Here is a 24,779-nt window from a genome sequence, read left to right on the forward strand (position 1 = left end):
CCAGAATATGGGAATCGAGAGCCAGGGGACACAGGTTTAAGATGAGGGGGAAAGATTGAATAGGAATCTAAGGGGTAACATTTTCACACAAAGGGTGGTGGATGTGTGGAATTGAGCTGCCAGAGGAGGTAGTAGAGGCAGGGACTATTAGACAGCTACATGGATAGAACAGGTTTAGAGGGATATGGGCCAAATGCAGGCAGGTGGGACCAGTTTACCTGGGGCATGTTGGTTGGTATGGGCAAGTTGGGCCAAAGGGCCTGTTTCCACGCTGTAGGATTCTATGACTCCCGGAAGTTACCTACTCTATCCTGCAGAATGTTTGCCCAGTCTCTGCCAAAAAACAGTCTGACAGATGTGCACTTGGAGATTTGGCCAACTGGGCCAATTGTCCCAATCCCCTCTCTACCTCCACAGATGTTGCCTGACCTGCTGAGTTCCTCCAGCACTTTGTGCTCTACCTAAGACTCCAGCATTAATCGAAAACTAAACGCGGGCTGTCTTTTGCACAATTGAGCAATTGGAATTTAAAAGTACTGACGAACTTGCAAAGTCACATTGCTCTCGTCTGTGCAAGTGAAAGTTGAAATAACAGGGTGTAGATCTATTTTAAGATTGCACGAGTAATGAACTCATTCCTTGCAACTATTTCTTTGTGCCACGGAATGACTCTGTGATTTGCATAAGCACCACCTCTTAACGAGTTGGCAGATAGAGGCACGGCTCAGATACAGAGGAGCCATGAACTACTAACACACCCAGCATCTTACCTGAATATTGAAGTAACTTTGCGTTGAAGTTTGCACTTATGGAGCTCGCATCCCAGAGCAGATTAAAGAAGAACTTTTATTCGAATTTATACTATCTGGTGATATTAGCGTCCCAAGGTAAGATTGAAAAAAAAAATCCAACCATCTAGCAAAAGACAGCGGTACAGCAGGTATTGAAACAAGGTGCCTTGTCGCTGATTATTCGTTAACGTCTTAAATATCTGAGTTAACGAATTGGTTTGTTTTAGTGATTGAGTAGGGATTTTTATATTTTGCTTTGGAGTTGGTGTTGTAAGACAAACATTATTGGTGCATTCGTCTTTTCTTTCTCAGTGTGGATTTCGTGGACTGTAGACAACGAGCGACCATCCACCGAGGCGTCTTCGGGGAAGTAAGTGGAATGTTGTCAACACGATGAAGAATTAAGAATGAATTAGTTCGTGTTTTTCTCTAAAATAAAACTGAGCTCGGTGGGGGGTGGTGGTGGGGGGATTCGCTGGAAATATTTGAGTGAACCATGCAATGGAAACGTTTTATAAAATATCACTGTACGTGCACAGTGAAGTAAGTGTCCACTATTTTGCATTAATCGTCCAGGTTTCTATTCGCTCATTCCTATGCAGTAACGCGGCAGTGAAGGTGCAGTTTACCTTGCAAAGAACAAACCTATCCTTGTTCTCTATCTCTCCACAGGAACGGCAGCCGTACAACACAGAAAGGCGGTATCGTTTCCCAGGTAGAGTCTGTTTCACCCCCTGCAACCTCCTGAAACATGAGTTTCAGTGGAACGCAACCGGTAACGGGCGACCTGACAAATTGAGGCAGCCAGCGCGTTTGGAAATTAAGTGGCTGTTTAGATTTTCAAATGTGCATGGGGGACTTTTTTTTTTATCGTTCCCAAATTTAAAAACAGAAGAAAAAAAAACCTTTACTTTTTAAGAGTTTGAAGGAGAGCAGTGAAGATTGTAGATAGTCCAATAAACTATTGGGTTGAAATCGCTACACACAGCTTCGGACATACTACAAGAAAATAACTGCAGATACTGGTACAAATCGAAGGTATTTATTCACAAAGTGCTGGAGAAGGGTCTCGACCCGAAACGTCACCCATTCCTTCTCTCCCGAGATGCTGCCCGACCTGCTGAGTTACTCCAGCACTTTGTGAATAAATACCTTCGATTCGGACATACTACAGTCGTTGGCATGTAATAAGCAAAAAGGAACTGCAGATGCTAATTTATACGAAAAAAATAGACACAAAATGCTGGAGTAACTCAGCAGGTCAGGCAACATCTCTAGAGAAGGTGACTTTTCGGGTCGGGACCCTTCTTGAATGTACTTTCTCGACTTTCCCTATATAAAAAAAAATAATAAAGGAATTAAATTATATTGTACTCTTTATAGCGCTTTACTTTCCCAATGTATATAAAAACAAAGGATTAAAAATAAGGTATATTGCATCATTTTATAATAAACTAAACTCGTGGGAAATAAACTCGTTTTCCAATGTACAAAAAATAAGGATAAAACAACGATATTGTATCCTTTAGAGTGCTTTACTTTCCTCGTGTATATTAAATGAAACGAAGGAATTAAAAATACTAAATTGTAGTACTCGGAAGCTTATTGTTCAAAGTAGATGAGCTGATAGGGTGATGGGGAACATGTTTTGTTTCATACAACAGAATATTGGTACGCTCGCTGAATTAAATATATATATATATATATATCGAGTCTGAAGAAGGGTCCCGGCCCAAATGTTTATTCCCTCCACAGACGCTGCCTGACCCGCTGAGATCCTCCAGTCTGAAAAAGAGTCTCGACCCCAAACGTCACCCATTCATTCCTACTATCCAGAGATGCTGCCTGTCCCGCTGACTCACTCCAGCATTTTGTGTCTCCTTTCCTCCAACACTCTGTGCTTTGCTCAAGAGTCCAGCCTCTGCAGTCTCTTGTGTCTTCAAAAAAAAATCTAACTGGTGCCCGCACCATCGGCCAACGACAAATTCTTGCCCGACTTTCGGAAACGATGGAAATAATTTACTCTTTTAAAAAAAAAAAAAGTTATAATTGAAACAACACTTGTCATTAACACAGAGGTTTTTAAGGAAAGGGATTGGCAGTTTAATGCCAGTTTGCAGAGATTTGCCCTACATTATTGCCGCGAGATCAATCCCGGCATCGGTAATTGAGAAGAACCGTTGAGATTCCATGAAAACGTGTGAGCGTCACACACTTGAGATTATTAACAGTGCTTCAGTTTTCCTCTCTCTCTCTCTCTTCAATTGACCAGCATTCGATTTAACGCCCCCTAACACAATGAGACCAACAGTTTCCAGTAGAATTAAAAACTTCCAAGTCCCAGAGATTTTACTTGGTGTTTTGGTCTTCGGAAATTAATTGAATGATTTCATTTGTGTTTGAAGCCCAAAACATCACCACTGAATAATCTCCCCGTGTCTGAGAAAGCACTTCCACCTGCAGTCTCCCGTGGTATGTGCGCGGGGGAAGCACTGAATCTGAAACTTCTGATGCGTTTTTTTTGTGTTACTTTAAACTTCTGGATGGTCCATAAACCAAAATCAAATATATTTCCATAATTCTTGAAGATACGTTCAGAATCAAGTGCTCAGATTCAGACTAATACAGGAATTGCACAGAGTGCTTTGCAGAAGAGATGTTTTATTAACAATATTTGTAAAAAAAAAGTCTGTCCCATTTCTGATTACCAATTAAAAGTGTACAATTATGATATTGAAAATAAAGTAGGCTTATATAATGTAGTGAACTCTGAAAGGTGTCAGATTTGCTGTCAAATAAAATTGGTTTTCTCTCACTACATACTCCAAACTGAAAAAGAAAATAAATTAGATTCAATTTTCCAAAAGAGTTGAAGTGTAGAAACTTGCGGAACAATTTACACAAAGTGTGGTAGGTATATAGAACGAGCTGTCGGAGAAGGTAGTTGAGGCAGGTGTACAATCAACAACATTTAAAAAGCATTTGGACAGGCACATGGATAGCACAGGTTTAGAGGAATATGGGCCAAACACTAGCAGGTGGGACTAGTGTAGATAGGGCATTTTGGTCGGCTTGGGCAAGTTGGGCCAAAGGACCTGTTTCCCTACTCTGTGACTCTGAGTTGAAGCATAGTTCCGTACTTTCTTAAATTTGTGAATGAAGTATAAACTAAATTGTTTTTCCCTTAGTGGGTTTTATGTGCACATGTTGGTAATGGCAGAATTTGCAAGTGTGCATCATAGATGCACTTAACTTAACAGTTTTATAACAGTACCTTAGTCTAACTTCACAGAATGCTGATCAAATGAAACACATGAAGCTTCTTTTGAAATTTATATTTCAGATCTTGCAAACACCTGATGTTTCTTTGTCCCTTCTTGAAGCCACATCTCTGGCATGGAAATCAGCACCGTTATTAGACGGGCCAAAACGTAAGTGAAGATAGTGAAACATATTTATTTTGCCAGAATGCTGCCTGGATTTGGGGGTAATAGTTACGGGGAGGGGCTGGACAGACTTGGATTGTTTTCCCTGGAACACTGGGGCTTGTGTGGAGATTTTTTGGGCGGCAGGTGGCATAACAGTAGAGTTGCTGCCTGACAGCACTGGGGACCCGGTTTCGAACTTGACTCCGGGTGCTGCCTTTAAGGAGTTTGTACATTCTCTCTGTGACTGCATGGGTTTTCTCCGGGTGCTCCGGTTTCCTCCCACATTCCAAAGACGTGCAGGTTTGTAGGCTAATTGGCTTCCCTAAATAGTCCCTAGTGTGTAAGATAGAACTAGTGTATGGGGTGATTGGTGGCCGGGCACGGTCTCAGTGGGCCGAAGGGCCTTTTTCCACACTATCTCTGAAGTAAACTAAATTAAACCTGATGGAAGTATGTAAAGCTATGAGCGGCATAGATGGGGTAGACAATCAGAACCTTTTTCTCTGGGTGGAGAAATCAAATACTAAAGGGCATAGTTTTAAAGTGAGATGGCGCAAAGTTTAAAAGAGATGTGCGGGACAAATAGTTTTACACAGAGGATGGTGGGTGCCTGGAATGCGCTGCCAGGCATGGTGGTTGAGGCAGATACCATAGTGGCATTTGAGAGGTTTTTGGATAGCCACATGGATATTCAGGGAATGGAGCAACATAGATTGTGCGCAAGAGATGGTCTTGGCATCATGTGTGGCACAGATATCATGGGCCGAAAGGCCTGTTCTTGTGCTGTACTGTTCTATGTTAACATCCCCTCATTGACCAATTAAAAATAAACTCTTGGGATGATCAGTTCACGGACACATCTAGATTTAATTGAACTGATCGAAATCACAATGTGAAGAAGGGTCCCGACCCGAAATGTCATCTATCCATGTTCTCCAGAGATGCTGCCTGGCCCGCTGAGTTATTCCAGCACTTTGTATCTTTTTCTTTGATCCAACTCGCAATGTATAAATTCCCAGAGATCTTTATCAGTTGCAAGTTGTTGTTGGTCAAGATAATCTCGGATGAGTGGATTAATTAAAGAAAATGTTTCTGTTAAAATATAAATGGGGCAGGCATAGGCGATTGGAACTTTTGCTTTGCGTAGTTGAGGAAATGCTAGTGTGAACTGTTTGGACTGAACACCTTGTTGCTGTTATGTAAACATGTCCTTCTGTACTCTCATTAATCAGCGCATATTGGAGCTTTTAATACTTCTAGACGTCCAACATACTTCTAATCATTAATAGAAGGCATTATTTAAAAGTACACAATTAATATCTTAATCACTTCAGAATTGTTTTTATCTTTACTGATTTTTTTTGTGTTTATTATGGGTTTTACATCCGTTGTGCTGCTGCAAGTAAGAATTTATTTGTTCTGTTTCAGAACATATGACAATAAAACACTTTTGACTTGACTATTGAATTTTACAATCAATGCATTGAATATTTATATAATTACTTTATGATGGTGTAACTCCATCAAAATAATTGGTCACCCGGATAGCAATAATTTACATTTATCTAGTGTCTTTAACGTAGTAAAAAATACCTTGACTTGTGCCATTATTGGTCAAGAGGAGATTAAGAGGTAAAGAATAGTCTGCTCCAGGAAATAGGCTTCAATGAATGTTATTAACACAGGAATTTGGGGAGAAATATCCTAGTGTGGGCCCAAGATTCTTAAAGGACGGTCGCCAATGAAGAAATAAATTATGTGTGACTGAGAGGAAGGGAGCAGTGATGTAGTAAGGTTTGTAGTGCGTGTAAGTAAGTTTAATTAGTGAGGGTGTCAGGGGTTATGGGGCGAAGACAGGAGAATGGGGTTGAGAGGGAAAGATATATCAGCCATGATTGAATGGCGAAGTAGACTTGATAGGCTGAGGGGCCCAATTCTGCTCTGAGAACCTATGAACATGTTGTGATGCTCGAGAATATTGCACAGGTAGACCATGAAGATATTTAAGCATTAGGAATAAAAAATAGAATGATTGAGGGGGATATGAATGTAAGTGTAATCGAGATGTGATGTTAAGTTGTCCTTGCGATCAGGCAACAACCATAAATGGAGAACTTGTCAAAAATAGTTTTAAAAATGAATCTGGAAGGTATGTTTTTTCAAACTTCAGATTCAGGGACAGTTTCTTCCCAGCTGTTCTCGGGCAACTGAACCATCCTCTCTTGGGCCTGACCTCCCATCTACCTCATTGTGATCTTTTATTAATAAAGTATTCCACCACTGAAGATATCTGAATAATTACCATTAATATTGAACTATTATTTGTTCCCTATAGGTTTATGTTCACCCCCATGTCTAAATACAGGTCTTTGTGTGAATGCGGAGCAGTGTGATTGTCGTGAGTTTGGGGCAAATGACACTCGGTGTCAAGCAGGTAACTACTCTGATCAGATGAGTGATTATATAATATCACTTACAGATCTTTAAATGATCATTATATTCACATTAATCATACCAACTCCAACTAAACTACGAATAGCTTAGTTGCACAAATGTGGCGCGTCGGAAGAGGCCCGAAATAAAGGCGAGAAGCCGGGTATTTCGGGACGTTCTGTTTTATTATTCCTCAGTTATCAGACCGGTCAAGTCTGCTGGAATGGCTTCGCGCCCAAACCCTTGTCCTTATATACGTAGTACCGGACCACCCCCCTGGACTGGTCCATTCCCGTGCCGAGGGGTCGGTAGTGGTATGGCCCGACCCTTGGGAGCCGCCACAGGACCCCCCCCCCAGAACCGGGACTTTGAGATTTGAGATCCCCACAAGGGACTTTGAGATTTGTTTCATTTTTTGCACCATATTGTGTTTTATTTTTATTTTTTTAAAGTTTGTTTATTATATTATTGGTTGTGTGTACAAACCTGTTGTGCTGTTACAAGTAAGAATTTTGTTTTGGTGCATTTGACAATTAAACACTAGAATATTGACTCTTGAAGTTGACTAGCAGTTAATTACTTACAAAAAAAAAGTTGAGATGTTATTATTGTCTGAGTAAAGCCACTATCATTTTCATATGAGTCTGAGGAAGGGTCCTCCAGAGATGCTGCCTAAGTTCATAAGCCATAGGAGTAGAATTAGGCCATTCGGCCCATCAAGTCTACTCCGCCATCTATCTTTCCCTCTCAACTCCATTTTCATCCCTTCTCCCCTAAACCTTTGATGCCCTTACCCGCTGAGGTACTCCAGAGTTTTGTGTTCGACACAAGATTCTAGTATCTGCAGTTCCTTGTCTTTATCCTTTGAACGTTTCTCACCTAATTTTCAATACCCATGAAATAAACTCTAGATATTAATGTACTTCTTGCCGATAAAATTCCAGTAAAATTCGAGATGTTAAAGAGGAAAAGTTTTGAAATTGAAAGGCTCCAAATTAAGTGCATTAAATAGCCAATCCCTGTCACAGCATTGGATACATCTTTCACACAGAGGGTGGTAGGAAGATGGAACTAGCTACCCGAGCGGTTAGTTGAGGCTGGTATTATACCAACATTTAAAAGACATTCGGGCAGGTACATGGGTAGGAATGGATATGGGCCGGATTGGGCAGCTGAGACTGATGTAGATGGGGCATCCATGTCAGCATGCAAAAGTTGTGCCTTTTTTCCAAGCTACTTGACTCTAGGACTCTAAACACAAAAGCAAAATCACAAGTATTTACTGTAAAGTTAATGGAAAAATACATTTGCAGTCTACTGCTCAAGTGCCTGAATCATTGAATCATGCAAAAAAATTGCAATTGACAGAAAATGTTCCAAATTTTTATGGGATATAATCAATAAGAAATTACATACTTTTGTTCTTAAGAAAGAATGATTTGGATTTTAGAATTTGATACTATTGGGTATAATGATAAAATAATTTGACATAGTCAATATCTAGGTGCATTTTCTATGTCAGCATTAACCATAATTAATTTATTTGGTGTCTTAAAACAAGTTGATAATAATATGTCTGGACTTTTTTTTTAGGTCTCAGTCGAAGCAATAATCGTGATTTAATCTGTCGAACCTGGGGCCAGTACAACTATGAAACCTTTGATGGTCTTTACTATTACTACCCGGGAAATTGCACCTATACACTGGTGAGAGAATGTGAACAGAGTCAGCAAAGTTTATTGATTCAGGTAATTATTTATTTGGCTACCTTCTTAAATGACGACTTCTTCTACACCTACAGTCCCATTCCCTCTACCTGAGCAAAAGGTTTTTACACGGAGGGTGGTGGGTGCCTGGAACGTGCTGCTGGGGGAGGTGGTGGAAGCAGATATCATAGTGGCGTTTAACAGACTCTGGATAGCCACATGGATATGCAGGGAATAGAAGGATATGGGTTCTGTGCAGTGATGGTCTTGAAATCATGTTCGGCACCGACATTGTGGGCCATAGGACCTGTTCTTGTGCTGTACTGTTCTAAATTAATAGCATTTGGTTTCCAAAGCTCATTTTTCTTTTTATGAATTGGCTTCTCAGCACTTGGATTTTAATTCAGTGATATTCTTTGGCAGTTCAGTTTCATCTATTTCTGTTTAAAGTTTCCCTCGTCTGTGAAGTCAGTTGACTGTGTATATAGCTTACTGTTTATTGTTAAGCCGCTTCTTGACACTGTCTTGCACCTCGTAGATCATCTTACTTTGTGCTCGCTTGTATTTTCTTCCAAAAATATGTCCGTTGGCCAATAAGGCAAGATTGATTTTTTTCTCGCATTAGATGACACAGTGGTGCAGTGGTAGAGCTGACACCTCACAGCGCCAGAAACCTGGGTTTGATCCTGACCTTGGGTGTTGTCTGTGTCGAGTTTGCACGTTATCGCTGTGACTATGTGGGCTTCCTCTGGGTGCTCCGGTTTTCTCGCATATGCCACAGACGTGCCGGTTTATAGATTAAATGGCTTCTGTAAGTTACCCCTCATTTTGTAGGGAGTGGATGCGAAAGTGGGATGACATGGAATTAGTGTGATCAAAGATCCATATGGGCTGCAGGGCATATTTGCGTATTGCATCTCTAAACTAAACTAATCAATCTTTAATTGCAGTAAACGATTTTTGGAAGTTGGATATGCTTCTAGAATCATACAATGCATTTTCATTGACACAGAGCCAATGTGCTAGTTCTGGGTTACAAATTTGCTTGAACTTTTGAAATTGTTTAGACAACACAAGACTAAATTACTGAATTACAGAATTACAGCACGATTGCAATAGATAAGTTTTAATCAGATGGCCGTTGCTGTCAACATTGTGAGAAAATTATAAAGAGTAATATCCTTAGATAGGCAAGTGTTATTAATGTCGGATTTGCTGTTGAAAATTTGTCCTTTGATTCTTCATTTGCAATTTTCATTTTGTATTTAAACCATTAAATAAACTTCCTCTGACACGATGATTGCAATAGGATTATAGAAAAGAACATGAACACAGATCTGATAATTGATTCTGAGCACATAGAAAGATTTTTAAACAGAATGTCACGAACCGATGTTGTTTTATGTGAAAGATTGATAATTTATTTATCAACCAAAAAAGAAAAATAACATTGAACTGAAATTTCAATTTTTTACAGTACGAATAATGTCATTAAATAATTAAAGCATCAATCATTTTAATTATTTTTTGTTTATACTGTTAAAAAATTTGCAATTTCAATTTAATATTACTTTTCATTTTGTTTGATAAAAGATTATAATTTTTTTGTTTAAAAATCTTGGGTTGTGTTGTGATAATTGAAACTTAACACAACCTAAGATTTTTAAACAAAGAGGGTTCTATGAGAACGGATAATAATTTTTTTTTATTGAACAAAATGAATGATAAAATTGAATCGAAATTCCAGATCAAAATCAAAGTCATTGAGTGTTTAGGTCTACTTTACTACTCCCAAAATAACATTTTGAAATGGTTCTGAAAGGTTGATTAAAATTATATGGGAGTTATAATGTTATTGTACTTTGGAGGTTTTAAGACATTTGTGCTTTGGACTTGTGCAGGAAGGAACTGCTGACGCTGGTTTGCAATGAAGACAGACCCAAGATTGTGGAGTAACTCAGCGGATCAGGCAGCATCTCTGGAGAAAAGGGGGTCTCGACCCAAACCATCACCTATTCCTTTTCTCCAGAGATGCTGCCTGACCCGCTGAGTTACTCCAGCATTTCGTGCTTTGAACTTTGACTTGTTGAGAATGAAACGTGATGTGATATAATGAAATTTTGGATAAACAAAAATGAACGCTTCCTACTCCAGGATTTAATCTCTGAAGCTGTTGTTACCCATAGATCGGGTTCACTGAAATCTTGCATTTATTTACTCTTGCCTGCCTCACAAATGCATCCTTGTTCATAAAGACAACTGTCCAGCAACATGACATGTGTATTTAATACACTTTTGTGGTTTGTGCTCCTCAGAGTTAAGACTTGGAGACTGAATAGACGGTAGTTCTGTGATCTAGAAAGATCTTCATTAAGGAGTCACTAGCCTGAGACTGATAGAACTTAAGTTATTTGTGATATTTAATACTTTGACGATAAAAGTGGGAAAAAAATCTTCTTTCCCCAGATTGGATTTAGTTTTCACTTTCCAGAGGTAATGGAGAGGGAGCGGATTTATTTGCTTTCCCCTGGTGTGCTGCTAAACCAAAATTATTTAAATCTGTGGAATTCTCTGCCTCAGAAGGCAGTGAAGGCCAATTCTCTGGATGCTTTCACGAGAGAGCTAGATAGAGCTCTTAAGGATAGCGGAGTCAGGGAGTATGGGGAGAAGGCAGGAATGGGGTACTGATTGAGAATGATCAGCCATGATCACATTGAATGGTGGTGCTGGCTCAAAGGGCCAAATGGCCTATTCCTGCACCTATTGTCTATTGTCTATTTCCAAATGAAAGTATTTTGATCTGTTCCCATTCTATTTCTTGTTCTGCAGATCCACAATGATCCCGCCTGCAATTCCTCTCCATATTCTTGCCAACGGTCCATCAGTTTATTCTTTGCGTTTGAAGGAGAAATCATTCTGCAAAATCGTGAAGTCATCCATCAAGGGAAAAGGTTGTTAATTTTACTGATTAAGTCTCAGATTCTTAAGGTGCCAAAATAATTTATTAACTGGATCAAACTTTATTTCCGCCCTTGCAACTTTTTGCCTTTCATTTATGATTACATCAAAGACGTGCAGGTTTGTAAGCTAATTGGCTTGGTAAATGCAAAAATTGTCCCTAGTGTGTGTAGGATAGTGTTAATATGCGGGGATTGCTGATCGGCGCAGACCCGGTGGGCTGAAGGGCCTGTTTCCACGCTGTATCTCTAAACTAAAATATCAATTGAAATCAAACATCTTGAATGCCCCAACTTGTAACTAATTCTGCATCCTACAACTGCACACTGGTAGGGGGATTTCAATGCTGCAATTAGAAATGGGAGTTGTATTTATGATGACAAGGAACATTCTAGTCTCTCTAAATTCAATATCAGACCCAGGACAGAGAAGGTTTACGAGGACGTTCTCAGGACTTGAGGGTCTGAATTATAAGGAGAAGTTGGGCAGGCTGGAACTTTATTCTTTGGAGTGCAGAAGGCTGAGGGCGATCTTATAGAAGTGTATAGAACCATGAGGGAAATAGATAGAATAAATGCACTGTCCTTAACCTAGAGTAGGGGAATTAAGAACCTGAGGATATAGGTTTAAGATGAGAGAGGAAAAGATTTAATAGGAACATGAGGATACCTTTTCACACAAAGTTGTGGGTATATGGAACGAGCTGCCAGAAGTGGTAGTGTGGACACCAAGTGCTGGAGTAACTCAGCGGGCCAGGCAGCATCTCTAGAAAACATGGATAGGTGGCATTTCGAGTTGAGACTCTTCTTCAGTAAACATTGCATGCTTTGTTTCAAGATCAACGAAGGAATTGGAAAGATCTACCAGAACTTCGCACAGATTTCACCTTTGCATTTACAAATACACAGCCATTTCCCCCGAATGCAAGCGGCTGTTATTAGAGAGTTTGAAGCCCTCTATTTACTGTTTCATGTCATGTTACCAAATCAAAATTGACTCCGAAACTACATCCTTTAATTGGTGGTGCAAGGAACTGCACATGAGGAAGCACATAGTGTTGGAGGAACTCAGTGGGTCAGACAGCATCTGTGGAGGGAATGGACAGATAGCATTTTGGGTCAGGACTCGTCCTTAGATGGATGGATGCTAACCCTACTCCAATTAGTCTGAAGAGAGGTCTAAACCCAAAACCTCGGCTGTTCATTCCCTCCCTCCACAGATGCTGCCCGACCCGTTGAGTTCCTCCAGCACCCATTTGAGCTGGAGAAATGTAGGAATAGTTTGACCTCCAATCACAGGTAATATGGACCTTGACAGCCATTAGATTGGTAAACAAAGTCACGCTATCTGATTAGCATTTGTAAATTTGCTATTTTAATTTTTGTTATTTTAAGGGTCCCTTAAATGTGTATATTTTAATGCTAGGAGCATTGTAAGAAAGGTGGATGAGCTTAGAGCCTGGATTGACATCTGGAAGTATGATGTTGTGGCGATCAGTGAAACATGGTTGCAGGAGGGTTGCGATTGGCAATTAAATATTCCAGGATTTCATTGTTTCAGATGTGATAGAATCGGAGGGGCAAGAGGTGGGGGTGTTGCATTGCTTGTCAGGGAGGATATCACAGCAGTGCTTTGGCAGGACAGACTAGAAGGCTCGATTAAGGAGGCTGTTTGGGTGGAACTCAGAAATGAGAAAGGTTTAGCAACACTTATAGGGGTGTATTATAGACCGCCAAATAGGGAACGAGAATTGGAAGAGCAAATATGTAAGGAGATAGCAGATATTAGTAGTAAGCACAGAGTGGTGATTGTGGGTGATTTCAATTTTCCGTATATAGACTGGGAATCACATTCTGTTAAAGGGCTGGATGGTTTGGAGTTTGTAAAATGTGTGCAGGATAGTTTTTTGCAGCAATACGTAGAGGTGCCTACCAGAGAAGGGGCAGTGTTGGACCTCCTGTTAGGAAATGAGATGGGTCAGGTGATGGAGGTATGTGTTGAGGAGCACTTTGGGTCTAGTGATCATAATGCCATTAGTTTCAATATCATTATGGAGAAGGTCAAATCTGGACCAAGGGTTGAGATTTTGGATTGGAGAAAGGCTAATTTTGAGGAGATGAGAAAGGATTTAAAAGGAGTGAAATGGAAATTGTTGTTTTATGAAAAGGATATAATAGAGAAATGGAGGATATTTAAAGGTGAAATTTTGAGAGTACAGAGTCTTTATGTCCCTGTTCGGTGGAAAGGAAAGAATAATAATTTGAAAGAGCCGTGGTTTTCCAGGGAAATTGGACACTTGGTTCGGAAAAAGAGGGAGATATACAATAAATATAAGCAGCAGGGAGTAAATGAGGTTCTTGAGGAATATAAAGAATGTAAAAGGAATCTTAAAAAGGAAATTAGAAAAGCGAAAAAAAGATATGAGGCTGCTTTGGCAAGTAATGTAAAAGTAAACCCCAAGGGGTTCTACAGATATGTCAATAGCAAAAGGATAGTGAGGGGTAAAATTGGTCCATTAGAGAGTCAGAGTGGACAGCTATGTGCTGAGCCGGAAGAAATGGGGGAGATATTAAACAATTTCTTTTCTTCGGTATTTACCGAGGAGAAGGATATTGAATTATGTGAGGTAAGCGAAACAAGTAGAGTAGTGATGGAAATTAGGAGGATTAAAGAAGAGGAGGTACGGACACTTTTGAAGAATATAAAAGTGGATAAGTCTCCAGGTCCTGATAGGATATTCCCTAGGACATTGAGGGAAGTTAGTGCAGAAATAGCAGGGGCTATGACGGAAATATTTCAAACGTCATTAGAAACAGGGATGGTGCCGGAAGATTGGCGCATTGCGCATGTTGTGCCTTTGTTTAAAAAAGGTTCTAAAAGTAAACCTAGCAATTATAGACCTATTAGTTTGACGTCTGTGGTGGGAAAATTAATGGAAAAGATACTTGGGGACAATATATATAATTATTTGGATAATCAAGGCCTGATTAGAAACAGTCAACATGGATTTGTGCCTGGAAGGTCATGTTTGACTAATCTTCTTGAATTTTTTGAAGAGGTTACCAGGGAAATTGATAAGGGCAAGGCTGTGGATGTTGTCTATATGGACTTCAGTAAGGCATTTGACAAGGTTCCACATGGAAGGTTGATTAAGAAGGTTAAATCGTTGGGTATTAATAGTGAGGTTGCAAGATGGATTCAACAATGGCTGAATGGGAGATACCAGAGGGTAACGGTTGACAATTGTATGTCAGGTTGGAGGCCAGTGTCTAGTGGAGTGCCCCAAGGATCTGTGTTGGGTCCACTGTTGTTTGTCATTTACATTAATGATCTGGATGATGGTGTGGCAAATTGGATTAGTAAATATGCAGATGATACTAAGATAGGTGGAGTAGTTGATAGTGAGGTAGATTTTCAAAGTCTACAGAGAGACTTGGGCCTTTTGGAAGGGTGGGCTGAAAGATGGCAGATGGAGTTTAATGCTGATAAGTGTGAGGTGCTGCATTTTGGTAGGACAAATCAAAATAGGACGTACAGGGTAAATGGTAGGGAATTGAGGAATGCAGTGGAACAGAGGGATCTGGGAATAACTGTGCATTGTTCCCTGAAGGTGGAATCTCATGTGGATAGGGTGGTGAAGAAGGCGTTTGGTATGCTTGCCTTTATAAATCAGAGCATCGAGTATAGAAGTTGGGATGTAATGTTGAAATTGTACAGGGCATTGGTGAGGCCGAATCTGGAGTATGGTGTGCAGTTCTGGTCGCCAAATTATTGGAAGGATGTCGACAAAATGGAGAGGGTACAGAGGAGATTTACTAGAATGTTGCCTGGGTTTCAGCACTTAGGCTACAGAGAGAGGTTGAACAGGTTGGGTCTTTATTCTTTGGAGCGTAGAAGGTTGAGGGGGGACTTGATAGAGGTTTTTAAAATTTTGAGAGGGACGGACAGAGTTGACGTGGGTAGGCTTTTCCCTTTGAGAGTGGGGAAGATTCCAACAAGGGGACATAGCTTCAGAATTGAGGGACAAAGGTTTAGGGGTAACATGAGGGGGAACTTCTTTACTCAGAGGGTTGTGGCTGTATGGAATGGGCTTCCGGTGGAAGTGGTGGAGGCTGGCTCGATTTTATTATTTAAGAGTAAATTGGATAGGTATATGGATAGGAGGGGATTGGAGGGTTATGGTCTGAGTGCAGGTAGATGAGACTAGGTCAGGGAGAATGGTCGGCGTGGACTGGTAGGGCCGGACAGGCCTGTTTCCATGCTGTAGTTGTTATATGTTATATGTTATATGTTAATGGAGTAAATATTTGTTTTAAAGTATAAAATTTAAGCACCCATTGCTACAGATATGTTGTTTCGCATAATGCTTTTTATTTCATGAGGACTAGAAAATAAACTTAACCAAGTTGAATTTATTATTGATGTTGACTTTAATAAAACTAGTCAAGTAAGTTGCCCCCTAGTACTGCAATCGGCCTGAAGAAGGGTCCTGATCCGAAACGTCACCTATTCATGATCTCCTGAGTCCGAGTTACTCCAGCACTTTGTGTCTTTCCTTGGTAAACCAGCATCTACAGTTCTTTGTTTCTACAAAAAAAAGTCTTCAGTGCTGTGCTGATCTTTCTACAGTCGATCAGTAATGAGATAGATCTTAATTGGAAATGAGCACAGTGCTGTTCCAGTCTCCCTATCAAGGTTCTGATGGAGTAACTCAGCAAGTCAAGCAGCATCTCTGGCTCCCATCACCTCATCTCTACCATGGATGTCCCACACAGGAGATTAGTGGGCAAAATTAGAGCACATGGTATTGGGGGTAGGGTATTAACATCGATAAAACATTGGTTGGCAGACAAGAAACAAAGAGTAGGGATTAACGGGTCCCTTTCAGAATGGCAGGCAGTGACTAGTGGGGTGCCGCAAGGCTCAGTGCTGGGACCGCAGCTATTTACTATATACATTAATGATTTAGATGAAGGAATTTCAAAGCAACATTAGCAAATTTGCAGATGACACAAAGCTGGGTGGCAGTGTGAACTGTGAAGAGGATGCTATGAGGCTGCAGGGTGACTTGGACAGGTTGGGTGAGTGAGTGGATTATTATCTGAAGGGCGTCAGTTAGGGAAAGGAATTACAACGAGACCTGGGTGTCCTTGTACATCAGTCACTGAAAGTAAGCATGCAGATACAACAGGCAATGAAGAAAGCTAATGGCATATTGGCCTTCATAACGCGAGGAGTTGAGTATAGAAACAAAGAGGTCCTTCTGCTGTTGTACAGGGCTCTAGTGAGACCACACTGTGCAGTATTGGTCTCCTAATTTGAGGAAGGACATTCTTGTTATTGAGGGAGCGCAGTGTAGGTTCGCAAGGTTAATTCCCAGGATGGCGGGACTGTCATATGATGAAAGAATGGAATGACTGGGCTTGTATTCACTGGAATTTTGATGGATGGGAGGAGATCTTATGGAAACATATAAAATTATTAAGGGATTGAACACGCTAGATGCAGGAAACATGTTCCCGATGTTGGGGGAGTCCAGACCCAGGGGCCACAGTTTAAGAATAAGGGGTAGGCCATTTAGAACTGAGATGAGGAAAAACTTTTTCACACAGAGAGTTGTGAGTTTGTGGAATTCTCTGCCTCAGAAGGCAGTGGAGGCCAATTCACTGGATGCATTCAAAAGAGAGTTAGATAGAGCTCTTGGGGCTAGCGGAATCAAGGGGTATGGGGAGAAGGCAGGAACGTGGTACTGATTGTGGATGATCAGTTATGATCACATTGAATGGTGGTGCTGGCTCAATAGACAATAGGTGCAGGAGGAGGCCATTCGGCCCTTCGAGCCAGCACCGCTCGAAGGGCCAAATGGCCTACTCCTGCACCTATTGTCTATGTATCTATGATATCCAGTCCCTTTCCAACTCCATCCCCTACCAGGATGGTCTCAAGCCCTCTGGTTCTTCCTTGATCAACCAGAGATGTTGCTTGACCCGACTCCAACACTTTGTCATTTTTTGTAAACCAGCATCTGTAGTTACTTGTGTCTTAATTTGATAAGAGTCTTCATCCTTCTGGGATATATCTAAAGAAGTAAACTCGGGTGCTTGGGCAAGACTAGAAATTTAAAGTGAATCTTTACTTGTTTTTGTTCTTTTTGCATAAATCCCTGCCCATCTCGAAATTCAGTGCTTTGCGTGAGAGTTTTATAGATAGATTATGTGATTGGGTCAGGCAGCATCCCTGGAGAACATGGATTGGTAACATTTTGGATCAGGATCCTTCTTTCAAAAGAACCTTCTGAAAAAGGGGTCCTGACCCGAAACATCACCTATCCATGTTCTCCAGAGATGCTGCCTAACCCGCTGAGTTACTCCATCACTTTGTGACTGTGATTGAACTAGTTACTTAGCCGTTGCTATAATGGTATATGATGTATACGTTTTGTGAATTGTGCACATACCTTATTAAGTGAACGAATGGCTGAATTTAATGAATCGCAAAAGTTTTAAAAAATGCATATTTATATTTTTCCACTTGCCTCCTAGTGTTCAGCTACCTCACACTATTGGCAACTTGAAGTTTGAACAAGTTGCTGGATATATTCTGGTCAGGCATCACCATGGATTTTCCTTGGCCTGGGATGGTAGTTCTGGAGTCTACATAAAGATGAGCATTGTGTACGCTGGGAAACTGTGTGGTCTATGTGGCAACTTCAATGGAAATATGCATGATGATTTATACACCAGCTATGGTAATGATATTGAAGCAATGGTTTTGATAAGCACATTAGGGTGGCACAGCTGATAGAGCTGCTGCCTCACAGCACCAAAGACCCGGGTTCAATCCAAACCTCAGTCTTTGAGTCATACAGCGTGGAAACAGATCCTTCGGATCAACTTGCCCACACCGACCAACATGCCCCATCAACAATAGTCCCACCTGCCTGTGTTTGGTACATATCCCTCTAAACCTATTCTATCCATGTACCTGTCCAAATGTCTTTTCCAGGGTGTTGAGTGTGTAGAGTTTGCACATTCTATCTGTGACCGCTTAAAAAAAAAAATTCCGGGTGTACCAGTTTCCTTCCACATCCTAAAGATGTGCAGGTTTGTAGGTTAATTGGCCTCTGTGACTTGTCCCGAGTGTGTACCGAGTGGATGAGAGAATGGGATAACACAGAACTTGTATGTATGGGTGATCAATGGTCGGCATGGACTTGGTGGGTTGAAGAGCCTGTTTCCATGCTGCATCTTTAAACTAAACTTAAAAAAATAATAATCTGATTTAGTTGTGCAAAATATAATCCTGACCAAACATAAGTATAGAAAATGTTTTTGCCAAATAATAGCCATTTATTTGGTACACACTGCCAGAGGCAGGTACAATGGTGGCATTTGTACAGGGAGTGGAGAGATATGAATCATATGCAGGATGTGCAGGCACATAAGATTGCTTTATCGTGGCATGAGGTTGGGCTGAAGGACCAGTTTCCACACTGTATGACCATGATTCTCTGTGACTCTGACTTTCTGTGGAAACTCACACTTCAAGAATTTGTTTCCTCCAATTCCCGATTTTAAACCTCCATATCCTTCTGTTTTCTCAGGTGTCTTAACAGAGGAATTAGCCATTTTTGGTAACAGCTGGACAGAGGATATCCCAGATATGGAGCCTTGTCACGTTACTCCGATCAACTACCCACCACCTTGTTCTGGACTAGACCAAAGTGTAAATGCGGTCAGTGATAAACTACGTTCATTTTTAGCACTGAGCAATTTAAATAAAATACTGTTCACATGATATAAAAATAAACTGGTTACAGTTTTGTTTATATGTTTATGTTAGTAAGTCATGGGACCAGAATTAGGCCATTTGGCCCATCAAGTCTATTCTGCCATTCAATCTATCTTTCCCTCTCAACCCCATTCTCCTGCCTTCTCCCCATAACCTTTGACAGCCGTACTAATCAAGAATCTGTCAATCTCCGCTTTAAAAATACCCATTTTGGCTAAAACAAAAATGAATATTAATATCTATGGTAGGTCTAATGGAATGTGACTTGCCTTAATCCCTAATCATATATAATCAAAATTTTCATTCTTTCTAAATCTGAGCTTTCCACCAACATCTGTATACTCTTCTGGTTCGATCACCATGATAACTTCCTTCCCTGCAATTCTGCCATCTTACCCCTACTTTTCTCCCCCTTACCAAAAAGCTCAGTTTATTGTCAAGTGTACTGAGGTTCAATGAAACGCTTTTTGTTGCGTGCTATCCAGTCAGTGGATAGACCATACATGATTACACTCAAGCCGTCCATGGTGTACAGATACATTTTAAAGGGAATACCGTTTAGTGCAAGATAGTCCGATGGTTTCCAATGATGTAGATGGAAGGTCAGGATTGCTCTCTATTTGGTTCAGTTGCCTGATAACGACTGAGAGTAGAGGGGAAGGGGGGGGGACTGGAGATAGGAAAAGGCCAGAACAAAGCAGGGCCGGCAATAGATGATCAAGGAAGGGTGGAGTCCATAATGGCCCATTGTTGGCTGGGGAAGAGGTAATAACGAAATAATTCAATTATGCAATAAGGGCAACAAGGTGGGGTTGGTGGGTTGGGAGGGGGAAATGAGAGGGTTTACTTGAAATTAGAGAAACCTATGTTCATACCACTGGGTTGTATGTTGTCCAAGCGAAATATAAGATGCTGTTCCACCAATTTGCACATATTGCTGCAATAACGTTCTCTCTAGGTCTCGGAGACAGAGATTTCTGCCAGTCTTGATGCAGGGGGAGGATACATGCCTGGACTATCTTCCTTTTCCCTTTTAGCAGAACAGAAAGATGTTTCAGGGATTCGAACTTGGATATTACAGGCTGGGGATGGGTAGTGGTCAGGCGTCTGAAAGGCAGGGGTATAGCAGTAATGGCCAGTGGAAGCCAGAGTGAAATTTTTTAATGAGGGTGTTGTTTATCCATTAGCATGCATGATTTATACAATAATAATCAGTCTGTAAGGTCCTGACCCAAAACGTCACCAATCCATTTTCTCCAGAGATGCTGCATGACCCACTGAGTTGCTCCAGCATTTTGTGTGTGTCGTTAGTATACATGATAAACCTGTCTCCGTGAAATTATTCGGCCTAGTAAAGATTTATTTCATAATTTCTCATCGTAAGGATGACGTTAGTTTGTGTTTCCTTCAAAATGTATGGTGTAAGTTTAAGTTGTGGTTACGTTTAATGATGATGGCAGTACTAATGTTGTCATGTATTTTGCAGAAAATAAGAAATTTGTGCTCTGTACTCCTGGGTCATCCATTTGCCCTCTGCCATCATGACGTATCACCCTATCCATTTGTGGCCAGTTGTATGAATGACCTCTGCATGTGAGTATACGTCAAATACTAATTGGCTTAACTTTTTCATTTTAGTTTAGTGATGCATCATGGAAACAACCCTTTGGCCCACTGAGCCCTTCGATCATCTGCTCACACTAGTTCTATGTTATCCCACATTTGTTACACATTGGCGGCAATTTACAGAAGTCAATTACCCTACAAAGAAGGCCACAAAATGCTGGTGTAACTCAATGGTTCAGGCAGCATCCCTAGAGTTCAAAGTAGAAACATCTTAAGGGGATATCACAGTGGTGCGGTCAAAATGTAGATACAAGGAACTGCGGATACTGGGTTTAAAAAGAATGCCACAAAGTGCTGGAGTAACTCAGACAGCATCTCTGGAGACGAATTACTCTACAAACACACACATCTTTGGGATGTGGGAGGAAACCGGAGCACCTGGGGAAAACCCCCACACAAGGCCAGGATCGAACCTGGGTCTTTGGCGCTGTGAGGCAGCAGCTCTACCAACTGTGCCTCTGTCTCTATATTGCGGTTAGTTCAGTTTAATGTCACGTGTAAAGGTACAGTGAAAAGCTTTTTTATCGTGTGCTATCTAGTCAACGAAAAGACTATACATAGTTACAATCAAGCACAAGAATGCTGTGCATTGAAATGTTTCTAGTCTTAAAATAACCTTTAAGACTGCAGTTTATGAAACTTTGTATTCTCCTTAAGATATAGTATCGGCCCATCGAGTCTTCACCGCCATTCGATCATGATTGATCTATTTTTCCCTCTCAACCCTATTCTCCACACCTCTCCCTGTAACCTGTGACTCCCTTACTAATCGAGTTAAGACCATATTTTATTTCAATTGTGGAGCTATTAATATTAAATTGTTCGAATATTAAAGTCTGATTCATTTGTAATTGCCAGACCTCGGGGATCAAAGAAGATTAGTGATTAAGTAAAGAAGATGGATCTTGATGTGTGATTATTGGTCTGCATTGTACTTTTCTTTATTCCATCAGGTACGGACCTGATGATAATGCAACTCTGTGTGGGGTTTTGACTGAGTACGCAAGATCCTGTGCTCACGCAAATAGACCACTGAATGAATGGAGGCAGCTGTTCAACCAGTGTGGTACAGTATAACGAAAACAGACATGTGGACCAGTTTTATCAGTACTGGTGCACCAAAGATTTTCCAACAACTGATGGTCCGGCAATCTTAAGACAAAATTATGGGAGTGCATTTTACCTCCCCCCCCCCCCCCCCCCCCCCCTACAGAAGTTCCCACCAAAAATGTAGTGCCCTGGCTGGGTGAGGCAGCAATCTTGGCTTCATTGGGACTTCCGTGGCTGATCGGCGGGTCAAATTTGGCGCCAGCAGCAAGGGCTGTGGAACCAAGGGTGATCCATTCCCTACTCCTGAGGCTGACTTTGCGGGCTGGTATCTCTGCTCCCCGACAGCCTAGGTGGAACGTTCTGGTAATGTTGGACTCCTCTCGGAGGCCCTGACCTCGGTTGGACTGGCAAAATGGATAATCCGGCTAGGCTCTGGAACCAAGGGTTCTGGAAAATTGGTGGTGGACATGTACACAGAATGCATAAAAGTGAAATGATTTTGACATCGCGGATCATGACTTTGTGTAACAAACCCACGCATACGATGTAGAAACAAGGAAGCGCAGATGCTTGTTTACACCAAAGTACTCAAATGTTCTGGAGTAGCTCAGCGGGTCAGGCAGCATCTCTTGAGAACGTGTTTAGGCGACGTTTCGGGCTGGGATCCTTCAGACTGATTTGGGGATGGAAGAAAGCTGGGAGTGAGGAGGGGCAGGACAAAGCGTGAACTTTTTGTGAACTGGCATCTGCGGTTCTTTGTGTCTCATTAACAAAAGCTATCTTATATTTTATCTAATACAGTCATACAGCATTGAAACAGCCCCTTCGACCCAACTTCCCCACACTGACCACATGTCCCATCTACACTAGTCCCACCTACCTGCATTTGCCCCATATCTCTCTAAACCTATCCTATCAATATACCTGTCTAAATACTTAAACGTCGTGATGGTACCTGCCTAAACTACCTCCTCTGGCAGCTCACTCCATACAACCCCAACTCTTTGTGTAAAAACAAAATGCCCCTTTGACTCCCATTAAATCCTCTCCCCCCCCACCCTTAAACCTATCTCCTCTGGTTCTTGATTCCCCTAATCCGGGCAAGAGACTCTGTGTTAACCCAATCTATTCCTCTCATGATTTTGTGATGTTAGCTAATTATGCCTGGGAATCTTAATCTGTAATGTTGCTGATTTTTTCTCCACAGCGTCAGTTTGTGATGGTGAATTTGTGCATCGTGAATGTGTAGAATGCTGTCCTGTATCGTGTCGTGTTCAGCAGGAATGCATCGACACTGATTTTCAGTGTCTGGACGGATGCTACTGCCCTGAAGGTAGACGCATTACTTGGAATATTTAACCCTCGATCACGTTGTCTCCGCTCTATCACCCTTTCCCGTTTTGACATCTCGGAAACTGTCTCTGGTTGAGCAGCAACACAAATGCAGGGACAGAAGGAACTGCAGATGCTGGAATCATGAGCGATGAACGGCACAGTGGTGCAGTGGGTCGTGCCACAGGCCCGGGTTGGATCCTGACCTCGGGTGCTGTCTGTGTGGAGTTTGCACGTTTTCTCTGCGACCACGTGGGTTTCCTCCGGATGCTCCCGTTTCCTCCCACATCCCAAAGATGTACGGGATTGTATGTTAATTGGTCCTCTGTAAATTGCCCCTAGTGTATAGGCAATGGATGGGAAAGTGGGATAACATAGATCTAGTGTGAACGGGTGATCGATGGTCAGCGTGGACACGGGCAGAATCGAAGGAATAGTTCCACAAGGCATCTTATGATCTGATTGTTCCACAGTACTGGACTTACTTTTGTTAAATGCATAAATGGTTGTGGTTCTGTTCAGAAATATTGGCACAAAAGAAGAATGTCATTGTGTAGGAAGGAAGTCCAGATGGTGGTTTAAATCGGAAATAGACACAAAATGCTGGAGTAACTCAGAGGGACAGGAGTGGGTAAACTCAGGAGAGAAGGAGTGGGTGACGTTTCGGGTCGAGACTCTTCTTCAGACTTGGTCATTGTTCCGCTTTCGCTACATGTGACAATGAAACACTCCTGACTCCTTGACATCTTGACATTTGTTGGCAAGTTCCGGACCATTTCTTGGACCTGCCAGCAATTTTAAGACTTAAGCAGTCTTCTGATGCAATAATCTGCATGGCATTCTTAAATAAAGTCATATTATTTAATGAAGTTGTAATATCTTCCAACAGGTTTGATTCATGAAAATGGGACCTGTCTGAAATCTGCAGAGTGCCCGTGTGTTTTTCAAGGTGCTTCCTACGTGCCTGGCTCTGTAATTCAGAAACACTGCAGCACCTGGTAAGTGACTCCGTGTAAATGTGACTTGACAATTTCCTTGTGAACGTCGCCAATGTAAAAAGAATCATTGCTTTGGAAATTTGCCCCATGGTTGCCACAGCAAGTTGTACTCCTTTTCTCTCTAATTCATTCCGTTGCGCTGACTCGAGACCACGATAAGGTGCACTATGCACGTGATATCATGTGTCCCAGAGGAAATTTCAATTTCTCGAGCACATCTTTATTAAATGTACGATTGCTATGGAGAGAGAAATTTCTCTCGTGCCAGCCGCACCAAACGTACTTGAGTTTCAGTCGCTGTCTGCACTTCCACATATTTAGTTCCTTTTTCTTGTGTGTGATTGTATCTCCCATCTCCATTCCCAGGTCAACACGGGTTCATGAGAACCGTCTCACTCCGCGCACAAGAACCTTTACTATGCTTTGACTCCTGGTCTAGATCCAAGCTCATTAGGCCATTTGGCCCATCAACTCTGCCCAGCCATTCAAACATGGCTGATATATATTTTCCCTTTTAACTACCTTCTCCTGCCTTCTCCCAAACCTTTGACACCCCTTACTGATCAAGAACCTATCAATCTTGAAAATACCCAATGACTTGGCTCCACAGTCACCTGTAGCAATGAATAGATGCTGATTCACCATCTTCTGGCTAAAGAAATTCCT

The 24,779-nt window shown here is 41.4% G+C and overlaps 1 protein-coding gene across 1 annotated transcript in view; it reads left to right on the forward strand.

Moving 5' to 3' along the window:
• The first annotated feature begins 808 nt into the window (after positions 1–808).
• Positions 809–24,779, forward strand: part of otog (otogelin) — a 134,314-nt gene continuing 110,343 nt past the window's right edge. The window contains exons 1-13 of the mRNA XM_078415407.1: positions 809–887; positions 1,104–1,161; positions 1,464–1,515; positions 4,135–4,222; positions 6,555–6,653; positions 8,246–8,400; positions 11,188–11,309; positions 17,859–18,064; positions 18,920–19,050; positions 20,594–20,700; positions 21,687–21,799; positions 22,991–23,116; positions 24,005–24,113. Coding sequence (XP_078271533.1) covers positions 809–887; positions 1,104–1,161; positions 1,464–1,515; positions 4,135–4,222; positions 6,555–6,653; positions 8,246–8,400; positions 11,188–11,309; positions 17,859–18,064; positions 18,920–19,050; positions 20,594–20,700; positions 21,687–21,799; positions 22,991–23,116; positions 24,005–24,113 — 1,445 coding nt within the window. The remainder of the gene's footprint in view (positions 888–1,103; positions 1,162–1,463; positions 1,516–4,134; positions 4,223–6,554; positions 6,654–8,245; positions 8,401–11,187; positions 11,310–17,858; positions 18,065–18,919; positions 19,051–20,593; positions 20,701–21,686; positions 21,800–22,990; positions 23,117–24,004; positions 24,114–24,779) is intronic.

The sequence above is a fragment of the Rhinoraja longicauda genome, chromosome 18 (assembly GCF_053455715.1).
Source record: "Rhinoraja longicauda isolate Sanriku21f chromosome 18, sRhiLon1.1, whole genome shotgun sequence".
NCBI lineage: Eukaryota > Metazoa > Chordata > Chondrichthyes > Rajiformes > Arhynchobatidae > Rhinoraja > Rhinoraja longicauda.